The sequence below is a fragment of the Trachypithecus francoisi genome, unplaced genomic scaffold, assembly GCF_009764315.1.
Source record: "Trachypithecus francoisi isolate TF-2019V2 unplaced genomic scaffold, Tfra_2.0 Lachesis_group11, whole genome shotgun sequence".
Taxonomy (NCBI): Eukaryota; Metazoa; Chordata; class Mammalia; order Primates; family Cercopithecidae; genus Trachypithecus; species Trachypithecus francoisi.
In genome coordinates, this window is record NW_022681456.1 from 23,523,571 (window position 1) to 23,538,344 (window position 14,774).

The 14,774-nt window shown below is 52.8% G+C and overlaps 1 protein-coding gene across 3 annotated transcripts in view; it reads right to left on the minus strand.

Moving 5' to 3' along the window:
• FAM222A (family with sequence similarity 222 member A) overlaps positions 1-14,774 on the minus strand; it is a 58,315-nt gene continuing 43,541 nt past the window's right edge. For all 3 annotated transcript variants that reach the window (XM_033220684.1, XM_033220682.1, XM_033220683.1), the window contains exon 3: positions 1-2,502. In XM_033220684.1, the coding sequence (XP_033076575.1) occupies positions 1,226-2,502 (1,277 nt within the window). In that variant the 3' untranslated portion in view covers positions 1-1,225. The remainder of the gene's footprint in view (positions 2,503-14,774) is intronic.

Here is a 14,774-nt window from a genome sequence, read left to right on the forward strand (position 1 = left end):
TGAGACACCATCTGTGTTTTCCTTTTTTTTTCTTTCTCTTCGTTTTTAAAACAATATAGTGCAGACTGCACTTCTCACAGTAGAATATAATGGTCAATTTTAGTATAAAAAAAAAACATTCTCAGAGATTTGTAAATGCACTTAGTGCTTGAACAGGCCTTGGAGAGAGATACAGTACCGCTTCCAGAGCGCCAGAGGGGCCAGGACTTGGGGACTTTATGAGGGGACTCCTGCCTATCTTTCCCCCACTTGATAGCGTGGGACAGGCTTTGGAGGGTGGTTTGCAGGAAAGGAGTTGGATTGGGCCTCCCAGTTAAAACCAGGACGGTCCCAAGAGACCCCTCAAAGGCAAGGGAGGTTCTCTCTGAATGGGATCTAAGATTGCAGGCCCATCGTTAGCCCCTGTGGTGCCTTTGTGCGAACAGGAAAATGACGCCCCTTCCTCAAGATGCAGAAAATTGTAATAAATATACAAGTTTAGGTGAAAGTGGTGTCTCCTTGGACAAGGTGCCCTTGTGCAGTGCCCAGCTTGCACAACTGTACCCAGCAGCCCTATAAGATGTATTGGAGAGAAGGGGGAAGATGGTAATCCAGGGTTTGGAGAATGGGGATGGGGTGCAACTCTGTGTTAGCAAGGAATGGTGGGGGCAAGGGGAGGAGGAACAGGGGGACTGGTATAGTCACTGGGGCCTCTGTCAGAGTGGTCTTCACCTGGCTGGTGGGGAGACATTCTGGGCCCAGTGACTTCCTATCGGCCTCCTGTGCCCCTTTTCCAGAATATTGGGGAGTCTGTGGGGAGACATAGCTGCCTGACCCCTGGGGGCTGCTCTGCCCCCACCCTGACTCTGATGCGCCCGTTTCTTCCTGCACCCCACCTTACCCTGGGCCTCTGTCCCAGGAGGCCCAGAAAGAACCATTCTTGTTTTTGAGTGGTTTCTCTCTCCCTGCCTCTGCCAGCTTAAAGGAAGGCATGGGCGTCAGTGGCTGCCCCCAGGCCCTCCCTGTGTCCTGGGGCAACTGATCGTGGGGAGGGGCCTTGGTATGTGAGGTTGCCCTGCCACCCTCCATCCGGCCACAGCAAGGCGGCAACCAGCCTGGCTTTCCCTGTGGGCATCAGCAGGCACAGGGTGGGGCTGAGCGCCCCTGTGAGCCGCCCACCCTGTTCTTCCACCTGCCTCCCTGCTCCACGCCCCGTCCGCGTGTCCGTGCATCCGCAGGGCAGGCCTTATCTGTAGACGGGTAGGCGGATGTGGGCATGCTGGTGGTCGAGTAGCCGGGGCACGGCCACCGTCTCATAGCCCTTGCCCAGCATCTGCTCCTTGATGCAGGGCGGCCGGATGTCATTGATGAGATACTCCAGCGACTGCAGGCTGCTGCTCAGCACCGATGTGTTGCACACACTCTTGCTGGGCAGGCCCGAGAGGGCATCTGCGGGAGGCCCAGCCAGCTCCCGGGCTGCCCCCGGCCCCAGCTCCGTGACCGCCACCGCCGCCGCCGGGTTGTAGCAGTCACTGGTGGGGGTCACCAGCACACTGTTCCAGGGGGCTGCAAAGTACTGGCCCACGGTGAAGCTGGTGGGCAGCCCCACGCCACAGTTGAGGGGTGACCCGCTGGCCCGCTCATATGCCCGGCCCCCACAAGCCTCGGGGGACTTGCTGGCCACCGCGCTCCCACTGTAGGCGCGCAGTGGCTGGGGCGGTGGTGGGGGTGGTTTCTGCGGCCACAGCAGGTAATCCAGGCCGCTGTCTGCGTACCCTGCAGGCTTGGTGGCCCCAGCCAACGTCAAGGCTTGGGTGGCTCCCTGGCCCAGCTCAGTGCCTTTCCGGCAGTCGGGCAGACCAGCTGCGGCCGAGTAGGCCATGCTGGGGAAGCTGGGCACTGGGCCGTGCTTGGCAGGGCTGGGATGGGGAACAGCCACGCCCTGGCAGGCAGGGGGTGCGGCGCCCGGGACCTGGCACTGCTGGTTGAGCTGGTAGAGGAGGCTGTGGATGGAGGGCAGGTTGGAAGGTGGCAGGGGCAGGCCCCGGCCTGGCAGGGGGATGACGGAGGCGGCAGTGGCGGCTGCAGGCAGGCCGGGTGGTGGAGCAGGCGCCTCAGGTGGCTTGGGGTAGGCCAAGGGCCCCAGAGTGCTGGGCGCTGGGTAGGGCGCAATGCCCACCTGCACAGCGGCCGGTGACAGCTTGGTCCGCTTGCCCTCGGCGCTCTTGAGCACACTTTTGGCGGGCCCAGCTGGTGCGGCCGTGCTGGAGGAGGAAACCGCGGCCTTGACGATGGCCAGAAGGCCCTGGTAGCCAGCGGTGTGCTGTGGGTAGGGGCTGTAGCGCTGGCCACTGGTGTCATAGCCATTGACTGTGCGGCTGAGGTGCTTGTGCTGGGGCACACGGATGTTGGTGGGGAAGATCTTGATGGACAGCGGGCTGTTGGCTACCTTCTCGGCATAGGCGTCCAGTTCTGCCGGGCTTGGGTAGCGGGAGGAATGCATGGCGCTGGCCACCGCCTCGCCTGCAGGAGGAAAGCCCGTGTGAGGGTCCATCAGGAGGCCACGCCCACCTTTCCCCACAGGGCTCACGAGTCCCTCCCCCTCCACTCATTTCCCATTCATTTCATTCCTTATTCCTTCTACATTTTTAAACTTTGAATTTAAGTGTAAAGTGCAGGGAACTGCCTGCATCATAAGCCTGATGAACTTTCACAAAAGGAACACACTTGTTTTATGGCACCCAGGCCAAGAGACAGGACATTGCTAATCCCCTGCAGGGTCCCCGGGCCCCTCCCAGTCTCTAACCACACCACGCTAACCACTATCCTGACTTCTAACACGGACTGGTTGTGCCTGGTTTGTGTAAGTGGTAAGATGGAATTCTGCAGTATGTACTCATTTGCACCTGGCTTCTGTCACTTCATACTATGTGAGAGTCATCCAGGTGGCTGCCTGGGGAGTAGTTTGGCCTGTCTCATTGCTATATGGTATTTATTGTGTGACTATGCCTCAATCTGTTCATCCTTTCTGTTCTTTTAGAGACAGGGTCTTGCTCTGTCACCCAGGCTAGAGAGCAGTGGTGCAATCATGGCTCACTACAGCCTTGACCTCCTAGGCTCAAGTGATCCTAGGTATGCACCACTATACCTGGCTAATTTTTGTATTTTTTGCAGAGACAGGGTTGCGCCACGTTGGCCAGGCCAGTCTCAAACTCCTGAGCTCAAGTGGTCCTCCTGCATCAGCCTCCCAAAGTGCTGGGATTACAGGCACAAGCCACTGTGCCTGGCCCATCCTTTCTATTCTTGATGGCATTTGGGTTGTTTCTAGCTGATAGAAATAGTGCCACAGGCCGGGTAAGGTGGCTCACACCTGTAATCCCAGCACTTTGGGAAACTGTGGAAGGATCGCTTGAGCCCAGGAGTTCAAGATCAGCTTGGGCAACACAGCAAGACCTCATCTCTATGGAAAACGAGAGAGAGAGAGAGAGAGAGAGAGAGAGAGAGAAAGCGAGAGAGAGACAGCCAAGCATCATGGTACATGCCTGTAGTCCTAGCTACTCTGGAGGTTGAGGTGGGAGAATCACCTGAGCCCAGCAGTTGGAGGCTGCAGTGAGCTGTGACTGTGCCATTGCATTCCAGCCTGACTGACAGAGCAAGACCTTGTCTCAAAAAAATAAAAGTAAATAAATACAGTGCCATGGCCCCTAGCGCATGCAGAGTTCTGTTGGAAACATACCCAGGAATGGAATTTCTGGGTCACGGGGGAGATGCCCCTGCCCGGCTTTGGGAGAAAATGCCCGACCATTTACCTGTGAGACCATGCCCAGCTACACTCCTACCCGCAGAGCACAGGAGTTCCAGTGACCCCACAACCTGCCAGTGCTTGGTGTCATCTTTTATTCTGTCACCACTCTGGGGACATTCCTTCCTTCTAACCCTTTTATCCTCCCTGTGCCTCCCTTCCTCACCTGTGAAACGGGATGGTGACCCCCTGCCCACCTCATGGGCTGGTTAAGCGTGCTCCTATGTGAACAGGGCAGATGGGGCTTAGCGCCAGAGCGAGCTGCTGCCTCTTGCTTCCTGGCCCCTCCCTGAGTCTACTGGTCACCTGCAAGGCCAGCGTGGCTGCTGCTGCCTTTTTAGTGAGCCATCCACGTGGGGCTGAAGGGCATGCTCTGTGCTGCAGGCTGTACCCAGTAGTGCCACTGTAAGTGGACACAACTGGCCCTGCCATGGGGAAGGAGGGCCATGGCAGGCAGACTTCTGCCCCGATCCAAAGCCCCTCCCTGGTCCTGAGACATTCCCAAGGGCAGCCCACGGCTTTCCTGGGGCTGAGGGGGGCGTGGAGAGTGGTGGTGGTGGAGTTCATGAGGCAGATGGAATGGTGCTGGGCGTGTAGTTTGCCCAGCTGAGCCTCAGTTTTCCCACCTGTAGAAAGGGGGTCATGATCATGCCAGGTCTGCAAGGTGGCCTCAAGGAATAGAGGCACCAGGGGGCTCAATAGGGGGTGAGGTACATCACAGGTGCTTAGAGCTCATGACTCTCAGGGGGGCTTGGGAGAGGAGCTTCACCACTCGGCCTCTGCTTCCTCATCTGTGAAATGGGGTGATGCTGTTGCTAATACTGCATCCCAAGGTGGCTGGGAGGGTTTGACAGGTCACGCACGGTAGATGGCATTAACAAAAGCTGGTGTTCTGTGAGCGTCAGTATTAATACCCTCCCCGTCTGCCCAGAGAAAGGGCCCTCCCAGATAAGGAAGGGGCAGGGGGCTCATGCCACTCTTCCAACGGGCACAGGTGGGACTGGCATCGCAGCGGGGATAAATTGCGGACCATGCTACCTCCCCACTGATCAGAAGGCCACGGGCCACGTCCCATCCTGCTAAAGCATTGTCCCTGACACCCTCGGGGGCTCCTCCAAGTGAAACGGGATGGAGAGGAACAGGCAGTGGCGGGACATGGAGGTCCAGAGACAGCTTCCCAAAAGGAACTAGATCCTGGGTAAGTCCTGGGCCACTGGTAGAAGGGGTGAAAAGGGAGGAGAGAAACAGATTTTAGGCAGAGTAAATAGCCCAGGCAACGGCCCTGGGAGGTAAGCAGTCCGGTGGGAACTGTAAATGACTCAGGAGAGAGGGAGCCCGGGGCAGGCTTGCAGAGAGAAGCCCAAGAGAGGTAGCTGGCCAGGAGGGCCTTGAGCCAGAGCAGGGAGAGCCTCTTCACTGCAGGACAGCGGCTCTCACTGCACGGGGCACTCTGGCTGTGTAGAGACATGTTTGGCTGTCACAGCTAGGGGTAGAGGTGCTACTGGCATTGGCTGGGTCATGGCCTGGGATGCCGCTAAACATCCTACAATGCACAGGACAGCTCTGCCACAGAGAAGGGTCCAATTCCAACTGTCAGCAGGACCAAGGGGGAGAAGCCCTGACCTGGGACACTGGGCAGCCATGGGAGGTTTTAAGCAGGGTAAGGCATGGGCAGGCCTAGGAGCCTAGGCAAATGAGCTTCAGTCGGCTTATTTGCCTCTGCCCTGGGGTGAACGGTGTGGTCTGACCTGGCCAGGGCAGCAGGGAGTGAAGAAGTAGGTGGCTCTCCGTCCATCTGGCCTCACTGGGGCTGGGCAAGTAGACCCGGCCATGGCCCCCCATCCTGACTCTGCCCGGGGCAGCCTCCTCCTAAGTGGCCGAAAATAAACTCGGTGTGGAGAATGGAAATGTCACTTTGGCCAACGGGGGAATCTTTCTCTGAGATTGGATTTAAACTACATTATACAAGCAATTTCATGGGCACTTAGCGCCACTCGGAGAGTCCCGCAAAAAAGGGACCAGCTCTTCATTTACCAGCCATAAATCAGCAGTTGCTATAATGAGCACAAAAATGTCACTTTTATGCAATTTTACAGATGAACAAAACTGGTGAAATTAACTGTGGTAACCTACTGGAGTCAGCAAAAGCAGCTGCCGGGGAAAAAAAAAATTATATCTGTATGTATTTTTGTTCCTCTTAAACTCTCTTCCCAAGCAAGTTTCTGCCATTGTGGTGTGAAAACTCATTTGTCCTCACCATTATACTTTCATTTGGAGTTTATCTTGAGTATCCAATGAGCCACCAACTGTGAAAATGATTAAATCTACAAAATCTATCTAATGGATGGAATAAATTAGGTGTTTAAAACCTTAAGAAGAAGAAGAAGAAAAATGCCTGTTCCTAGTCCCCATTCACTGAAAGAAGCGGCATTTTGCCCCCATGTGGTCAACAGGGCTCACTGAGGGTGACCTAGTCCCTCTGCCATTCCACAGAAAGTGCCATAATACAGAAGCTCATTTTGGTGAGTGTATAGTATGTGCTAGGCTCCATGGCCATGGCTCTTCTTCTTCTTCCTCTTCTTTTTTTTTTTTTTTTTTTTAAGACAGGGTCTCATTCAGGGTAGAATGCAGTGGCACAGTCATAGCTCACTGCAGCCTCGACCTCCCAGGATCAAATGATCCTGCTGCCTCAGTCTCCCAAGTAGCTGGGACTACAAGGGTGTGCCACTACACCTGGCTGATTTTTATATTTTTTGTAGAGATGGGGTCTCACTATGTTGCCCAGGCTGGTCTCAAACTCCTGGGCTCAAGTGACCCTCCCACCTTGGTGTCTCAAAGTGCTGGGATTACAGGTCAGCACTTTGAGATGCCACGGCATCCAGCCTCCATGGCTTTTCTTGACGACTCTCGTTTGGACGCCCCAACAACCTAGAGGTGGAAGATAGTCCCCGTTTTACTGATGAGGAAACAGACAAGTTATGACATTTGGCAGCTGGCCTCCATGCCACTCACACTAATGATTTTTATACCTCCTGGTATTCATGCCCTGTCCAGTCCCTGAGACCCACACTAAACAGGACTGACCTGTATAACTAGTATGATACTCTGGAAGTGAAAGAATATGACTTCCAGGGCTCAGTCATAAAAGTAGTTATGGCTTCCTCCTCACTCTCTCAGACCACTTGTTCTGGGGGAAGCCACTGCTGTGTCTGGACACTGGAGCAGCCCATGGAGAAAGAGGCCCATGTGGCCATGAACTGCAGCCAAGAAGACCATGTGAGACTTCTTGGAAGTAGATCCTCCAGCCCCAGTCAGACCTTCAGATGACAGTGCAACCCTGGCCAATATCCTGACTGCAACCTCATGAGAGACCCTGAGCAGAAACACTCAGGCAAGCTGCTCCCGACTTCCTAAGCCACCAAAACCATGAGAGATATTAAGTGACTGTTGCTGCCTTAAGCCACTGAGTTTTGCTTGTCACACAGCAGTAGGCGACTCATGCAGGTCCCGCTGTACAGAGCAGGAAGTGGAAACTCAAGAGTTTCCCAAAAGCATGCAATCAGCAAAGGGTGGGGGTTTCTTCCACGTTGGAAGGTTCTGAGCCGAGAAGACAGAGATCTGACTGGGGTCTTCCTAAGACCCCTCAGGCTGCTGGCTGGAGACAGGCCAAAGGAAGCCCTAGGAGCAGCCCAACTGCCGGCTCCAGGCAGAGTACCCACACCCAGGGGCCCTCAGAAGCAATGGGACTTGCTGGGCCCTAAACATGAGGTTCAAGAGGCCCTGGAGATGTGGGGGATATGGACGGGGCAGGCACATGGAAAGAGGCTGCTCCCACGTGCCTGTAGCTTACTACACCCTCACAGGCTCTCTCCTCTCTGGAAGGAGGTGGAACCAAGGCATGAAGAAACAAGCCCCAAATGCTGACAGCAGCCCACCTGGGGAAGAGGGCGCGGGTTATGGGATGGCAGGGGGATTTTATTTCTCTGTGCTTTTCTATAATTGCCAGTAGCCAGTGACTGAGTATTGATTTAGGATGTGGGGAGGGGTGCACAGCTCCCTGCCTTCCTCGGGTCCTGCCTGAAGCCTGGGGTAGTGCCCTTGGCAGCTGCATCAACGCTCCTCTTACTCCTGTGGCCCCTTCTGGCTCCCCACCCACCTTGGTGAGGCAGTTCCTACTCCTGGGAAGACAGAGGCCTGGGGGGCAGGCAGCCTTACAGCGCCTAGGGGTGGGGCTGCAGGTGGAACGTGGACTCTGAGCCATGGCTCTGGTTCAAATCCCAGCTCTGCCACACACTGGCTGTGTGGCCTTAGGCACACCACTGTCCCTCTCTGAGCTTTCATTATCCCTCATGTGAAATGGGTGAATACCGCTGCTGACCTGGGAGGTTCTGTGAGAGGTGTTAAGAGCTGGCCTAGGCTGGGCGCGGTGGCTCAAGCCTGTAATCCCAGCACTTTGGGAGGCCGAGATGGGCGGATCACGAGGTCAGGAGATCGAGACCATCTTGGCTAACACTGTGAAACCCCGTCTCTACTAAAAAAAAAAAAAATACAAAAAACTAGCCGGGCAAGGTGGCGGCACCTGTAGTCCCAGCTACTTGGGAGGCTGAGGCAGGAGAATGGCGTAAACCCGGGAGGCGGAGCTTGCAGTGAGCTGAGATCCGGCCACTGCACTCCAGCCTGGGCAACAGAGTGAGACTCCGTCTCAAAAAAAAAAAAAAAAAAAAAACTGGCCTAGCTCAGTGCCTACCCTCAGTGGGCACATGGTTGTAGCGTTGGTGATGACTTCGTCAGAGCCCCCTCCACTGCCTCCAAGCTCCCAGCTGCCTCTTTCTGTAACGCCCTCCACTGAGCTCCTGCTTGTGTGAGTCTGAGCTGCTCAGGGTGGCATTCAAGGCCCTGGCCACCTGGCCCAGACCTCCTTCCCACAGGCCCCTGGAGCCACACACGGCGTCCCCAGCTTCCTCTCATATGCCACCCTCTGTTGACTATTCCCTCCAGGCCAGGCATTGTGCCAAACCCTCACGGCCTTGCCCTTGTGCAGTCCTCATGGCAGCCCCGTGCTTCAGAAGAGAAGGTCAGACATTCAAGGAGTGTCAAGCGGGGGTCACAAACAAATGCCTATAGAGGACAGATGGCAGGGACGGAGGTGGGCGGGGAGGGTGTGTCCTGTCCAGAGAAAATTCACATTTAAGCAGCGTTCAAATACCCAGCAGGGCCAACCACACACCAGGTGGGCGGGATGTGGCCCACAGGCCGCCAGTTTGAGACCTCTGGTGGCCGTGAGAGGATCTGTGAGCTAGGATTTGAGCCAAGGTCTCTCATCCCCCTGGCTCCTGCTCTCAGTCACTGGGCAGCGTCGGTACTGTGGCTTGGGCCCGTTCTCTCACACTGATGTGCCCTCTTCCCTCCATAACTGAAGCCTCACTGGTCCTTTAGGGTCTAACGGAAGCGCTGCCTCCCCGTGCTGACCACCTGAACAGACTGCTCTCCCGGTCTGCATCTGTTTCCCCTGCCTGATGCCCCTATGCGAAGGGCCTCATCTGTGGGGCACAGCACCTGATCCAAAGTGGTGAATGTGGGACTGTGGGGGGTGTTGTCTATGAGGCAGGGACCCAGCACTCCACCATGCACTGGTGCCCACTGGTGCGTGGCACACAGTAGGAGCTTGCGTTGTGTGCTGGGTAAATGCAGTAAGAGAAGTTGCCTACACACCCCTGGCCCACTGGCTCTCCTGACCCTCAGATCTCAGCCAAGGTGTCCCCCAGCCAGGCAGCCTGTGACGTGCCCTCGTAGGACCCCCATGCTGTAGCTGACGGTCGACTTTTCTCCTGGTCTAGATTTGGAGACTTTCTAGGGCAGATCCTGTTTTTTCTCACCACCCTGACATCTAAATAACTGTGCCTGCCACCACCGAGGGTGCTTGGGAAGTCCCATAGATGGCGGCTCCAAGGCCAAATAATCCTGTTCCCAGGCCTTTGAGAGGTTGCAGGGGCAGCCGCCAGGCAGCATCTGGGCTCAAATGTGCAGAAACCAGGGTGCTTCCCACTGTGTACTGGGCCACTCCTTCCCCTGCTCTGCCTCCGCCTGCTGTGGCCCCCATTAAAGACTTGTCAGGAAATTTAAAAGACTGGCTGGGCTGGAAGTGCTGGATGAGCTGCCGCTGCCATTAAGTTAATGGTATGGGCCTTTTACAGGTGTGTTAAATAGATGCGGTTATTAACGAGTATATTAAGCCAATTAAAACCAGCCCTTTGAGTGGGATTTAATGTTGCTATAGGGAGACACGAGAGCAGGGCTCCAGAAGCTGAGGAGGGGGCAGGGCAGGCGGAGTGGGTTGGGGGTGTGCAGAGGGACCATGGAGCAGTGAGGAGCTTGCACTGCAACACTGCACCACAGGGCCTGTGATATGGGACCCCAGGCACCTACCGCAGAATGAGCCAGGCAGGGCCAGGCTGGGTCCAGGGAGAGTGTGTCTGTTCTTCAGCCCTCATCACCCTGTGGGGTGCATTCTGGGGCTGCCTCCATTTGACAGATGAGCAGCTGAGGCTCAGGGCAAGTCACCTGTCCAAGGATATGGGAGCGGCGGACAGGAGGCTTGGAGCTGAGTTCTGGCACCAGAGCTACCTCCTGGATCCCCCTGCGGTCCTAGGTTCCTACTGCTTCACTGGGCATGCCCCTGGAGAAGGGGTTCCCTTGGTGGACTTCAGCTTTCTGGATGGTAGAATGGAGCAAATTCTCGCCTTCCCATAGGAGAGGGGAGAGTGAAAGGTGTGCAAGCACACAGTAGGTGTTCACCCACTGTTGTTTCTTTCTCAAGCTGTTGCATGCTTTGTCTACTGCCTCCTTTGTTAGGGCGCAGGGTATTATCTGTGTTGAAATGGGGCAGCAAGGGGCATCCAGGGCTTCTCTAGGATGGAAGGGGTCCCTGGCACAGGGCCTGGCCCCAGCTCGTCGGGGGGAGCAGCTCCACATCTGCATTCCCCTTCACTGCCACATTCTGCCCTTGGAGGTGGCAGCCTCCTGAATGCTCAATTAACGTGACACTAATTAGCTGGTGGCAGAGGCAGAATCCCTAATGAGGTCGCCCAGGAGGGGGGGCAGGGATGGCGGCTGGGCTAGGGCAGACACAGCTGTTCTCCAGCCTCTATGGGAGGGGCAGGAGTGGCTGCTCCATACCTTCCTGGCTGTCCCAGGGACCCTGCCCCAGCCCAATGACTGGGGCGGTAGCCTGAGGGCTCCTGAGGTCAGCCACAGGTATGAATCCACGTGCCCTAGTGACCAGCCAGGGAACCTCAGGGAAGTGACTGTAGCTCTCCTAATGTCTGTTTCCCCTGAGGGCAGGGGAATGGAGATGAAATGACAGAATGCATGTCAGTCAGCCTGGTACAGGTGCTCAGAAAAGGCTGGCCACCTTCCTTCTAGCTCCTTCTGGGCCAGAAATGGCAGTGGAGGGTAGCAGGGAACAATGAGCCCTGTACAAAGGACCCTGCCTCTCGTTCTCTAACATGTGCACATATGCAAGCTACATACATGTGCTGAGGTGCTCACATGTGTGCCCAGACATTCAGGGACACCCTCAACATACAAAGACAGTCAGGTGCTCTAGGCACACGTTTATCCACACACAACTTCTATACCCCACAGCCCTGAAGCAGCCAAGGTAGCCCTGCAGGTGGGGCTGGGGACACTTTAATCCCTCTCTAGCCTGACTTTCTTGATACTCCCATGTTCCTCAGTTTCCCTTGCCCACTCCCTAGCAGGGCTCTGTCCTTGGGAGCCCACACCTTACTCTGCCTGCACCCAGGGCCCCAGAATTTTCTGTGTTTCCTGTCTTGTCCTGATGTTGCTGCCTGTCCTTTTGTCTTTAGCCTGGCCTCATCTCTACCTTCCTCCAGACATAGACCTACTCCTGTCTGTCTCCAACCATATATATGTTGTTCTGACTCACCTACCTGTCCCGTTCCCTCCCCACCACTGGCTCTCTGCCTGTTCCCATCACTGTCTTTCTGCAGCCACATCCGTGGCTCTCTATTCTGGATACTGGTTCATTATAAGTGTTGCAGACACCCACTCGCAATTTGTGGCTTGTCTTTTTTTTCTCTCATTTCGGAAATCCTTTCTATCCTAGGGATTATATTCTCCATCATTTTCATCGAAGAATGATACGGTTTTGCTTTCCAAAAGTTAGATTTCTAGTCTGCCTGGGATTCCTTTTTGGTATGGTGTGAGGTAGGGCTCCTCTGTCACTTATTCCCTATGGATAACCACTTGTCCCAGCATGGCATTTGTCTCCCCAGTGATCTGCAATCCCTGCTTTGTCTCCTGGTCCTTCTGCTGATCCCACTGTCTCAACTTTAAGCTGTAACAGGACAAGCCCCTTCCCCAACCCTGATACTTCTTTCTCAAAAGTGCCTTGGCCATTTTTGATCCCTTTGTTTTTATCAATTAAGTCAGCTTTTGAGTTACACACACATAAATGCTCAAGATGTAGGGAGTGGATTGAATTTCTTCCATTTGAATCTCTGTCTATATGCATGACATATTTCTAAGTTTATTTAGGTCTTTAAAAAATACCACTGAATAAACTTATCTTCTCCATAAAGGCCATTTGCCTCTTTTGTCAGAGTTTCATAATTTAAAGGAAATGGACAAATTCCTAGAAAGACATCAACTACCAAGACTAAGTTAAGAAATAGAAAATCTGAATAGACCTATAACAAGTAAAGAGATTGAATCAGCAATCAAAACACTACCCACAATGAAAAGCCCAGACCTAGAAGGCCTCATGGGTGAATTCTACCAAGCATTTAAATAAGAATTAATTATTCACAACCTCTTCCATTAAAAAAAGAGAGGACACTTCCAAATGAATTCTGTAAGACCAGTATTATCCTAATTCTAAAACCAAACAAAGATATTACACACAAAAAACTAGAGACCTATAGCCATTATGAATATAGATGTAAAAATCAACAAAATACTAGCAAAACTAAATCCAGCCACTTAGAAAAAGGATTATAGGCCGGGCGCGGTGGCTCAAGCCTGTAATCCCAGCACTTTGGGAGGCCGAGACGGGCGGATCACAAGATCAGGAGATCGAGACCATCCTGGCTAACCCGGTGAAACCCTGTCTCTACTAAAAAATATAAAAAAAAAAAACTAGCCGGGCGAGGTGGCGGGCGCTTGCAGTCCCAGCTACTGGGGAGGCTGAGGCAGGAGAATGGTGTAAACCCGGGAGGCGGAGCTTGCAGTGAGCTGAGATCCGGCCACTGCACTCCAGCCTGGGCGATAGAGTGAGACTCCGTCTCAAAAAAAAAAAAAAAAGAAAAGAAAAAGGATTATATACTATGATCAAGTGGGACTTAACCCAGGAATGCAAGATTAGTTCAACATCCAAAAATCAATTAATGTTAATACCATATTGACAGAAGGACAACTACCACATGTTCATCCCAATAGACACAGAGCATTTGCCAAATCAATATCCCTCATGATAAAAATACTCAAACAACTATGAAAACTACATAGTTAACATGACACTTCATGGTAAAAGACTGAATTCTTTCCCTCTACAATCAGGAATAAGACAAAGTATCTTTCCACTCCTATTCAATATTGTAATAAAAGTTTTTGTCAGAGCAATTAGACAAAAAAGGAGCATTCATATTAGAAAGAAGTAAAGCCATCTCTAGTCACAGATGACATTATCTTGTATACAGGATAGCCGAAGAAATTCACTAAAAAACTATTAGAATAAAGAAGTTCAGCAAGGTTGCAGGATACAAGATCAATATACAAAAATCAACAGTTTCTATATACTCACAATGAACAATCCAAAAATAAAAAAAATTCCAATTACAACAGCATCAAAAAGAATACTGAGGAATAAATTTAATAAAAGAGCAAAACTCAAAATCTGAAAACTGTAAAACATTGTTGAAAGAAATAAATGGAAACACCCTATGTTCATGGATTGGAAGACAATAATAGGACAGCAATATTCTCTAAGCTGACCCACACATCCAATGCAAATCTCTATCAAAACCTCAGCTGGCTTCTTTGCAGAACTTGACAAGCTGAGACTACACTTCATGGGACTCAGAATAGCCAAAACAATCTTGAAGGAGGAGGACAAAGTTGGAGAATTTACACTTTCTGATTTCAAAACTTAATACAAAGCTGCAGGAATCAAGACAGTGTGGTACTGGCATAAAGACGGACATATAGATCAATGGAATAGAAAATCCAAAAATAGGCCAGGCGCGGTGGCTCACGCCTGTAATCCCAGCACTTTGGGAGGCTGAGGTGGGCAGATCTCCTGAGGTCAGGAGATCAAGACCATCCTGGCTAACATGGTGAAACTCCGTCTCTACTAAAAAAAAAATACAAAAAATTAGTCAGGCGTGATGGCAGTCGCCTGTAATCCCAGCACCTGGGAGGCTGAGGCAGGAGAATGCATGAACCCGGGAGGTGGAGCTTTCAGTGAGCCGAGATGGTGCCACTGAACTCCAGCCTGGGTGACAGAGACTCCATCTCAAAAAAAAAGAAAATCCAGAAATAAACCCTTACATTTATGGTCGATTTTCACAAGGGAGCCAAAACAACTCAGTAGGAGAAAGACTGGTCTCTTCAACAAATGGTGTTGGGACAGCTAGATATTGATATGCAAAAGAATGAAGTTGGATACTTTCCTCATGATGTACACAAAACTTAAAATGAATTACAGGCCGGGCACAGTGGCTCACACCTGTAATCCCAGCACTTTGGGAAGCCGAGGCGGGCAGATCACCTGAGGTCGGGAATTCAAGACCAGCCTGACCAACATGGAGAAACCCTCTCTAAAAATACAAAAGGTCGGGCACGGTGGCTCAAGCCTGTAATCCCAGCACTTTGGGAGGCCGAGGCGGGCGGATCACGAGGTCAGGAGATTGAGACCTCCTGGCTAACACGGTGAAACCCTGTCTCTACTAAAAAATACAAAAAACTAGCCGGG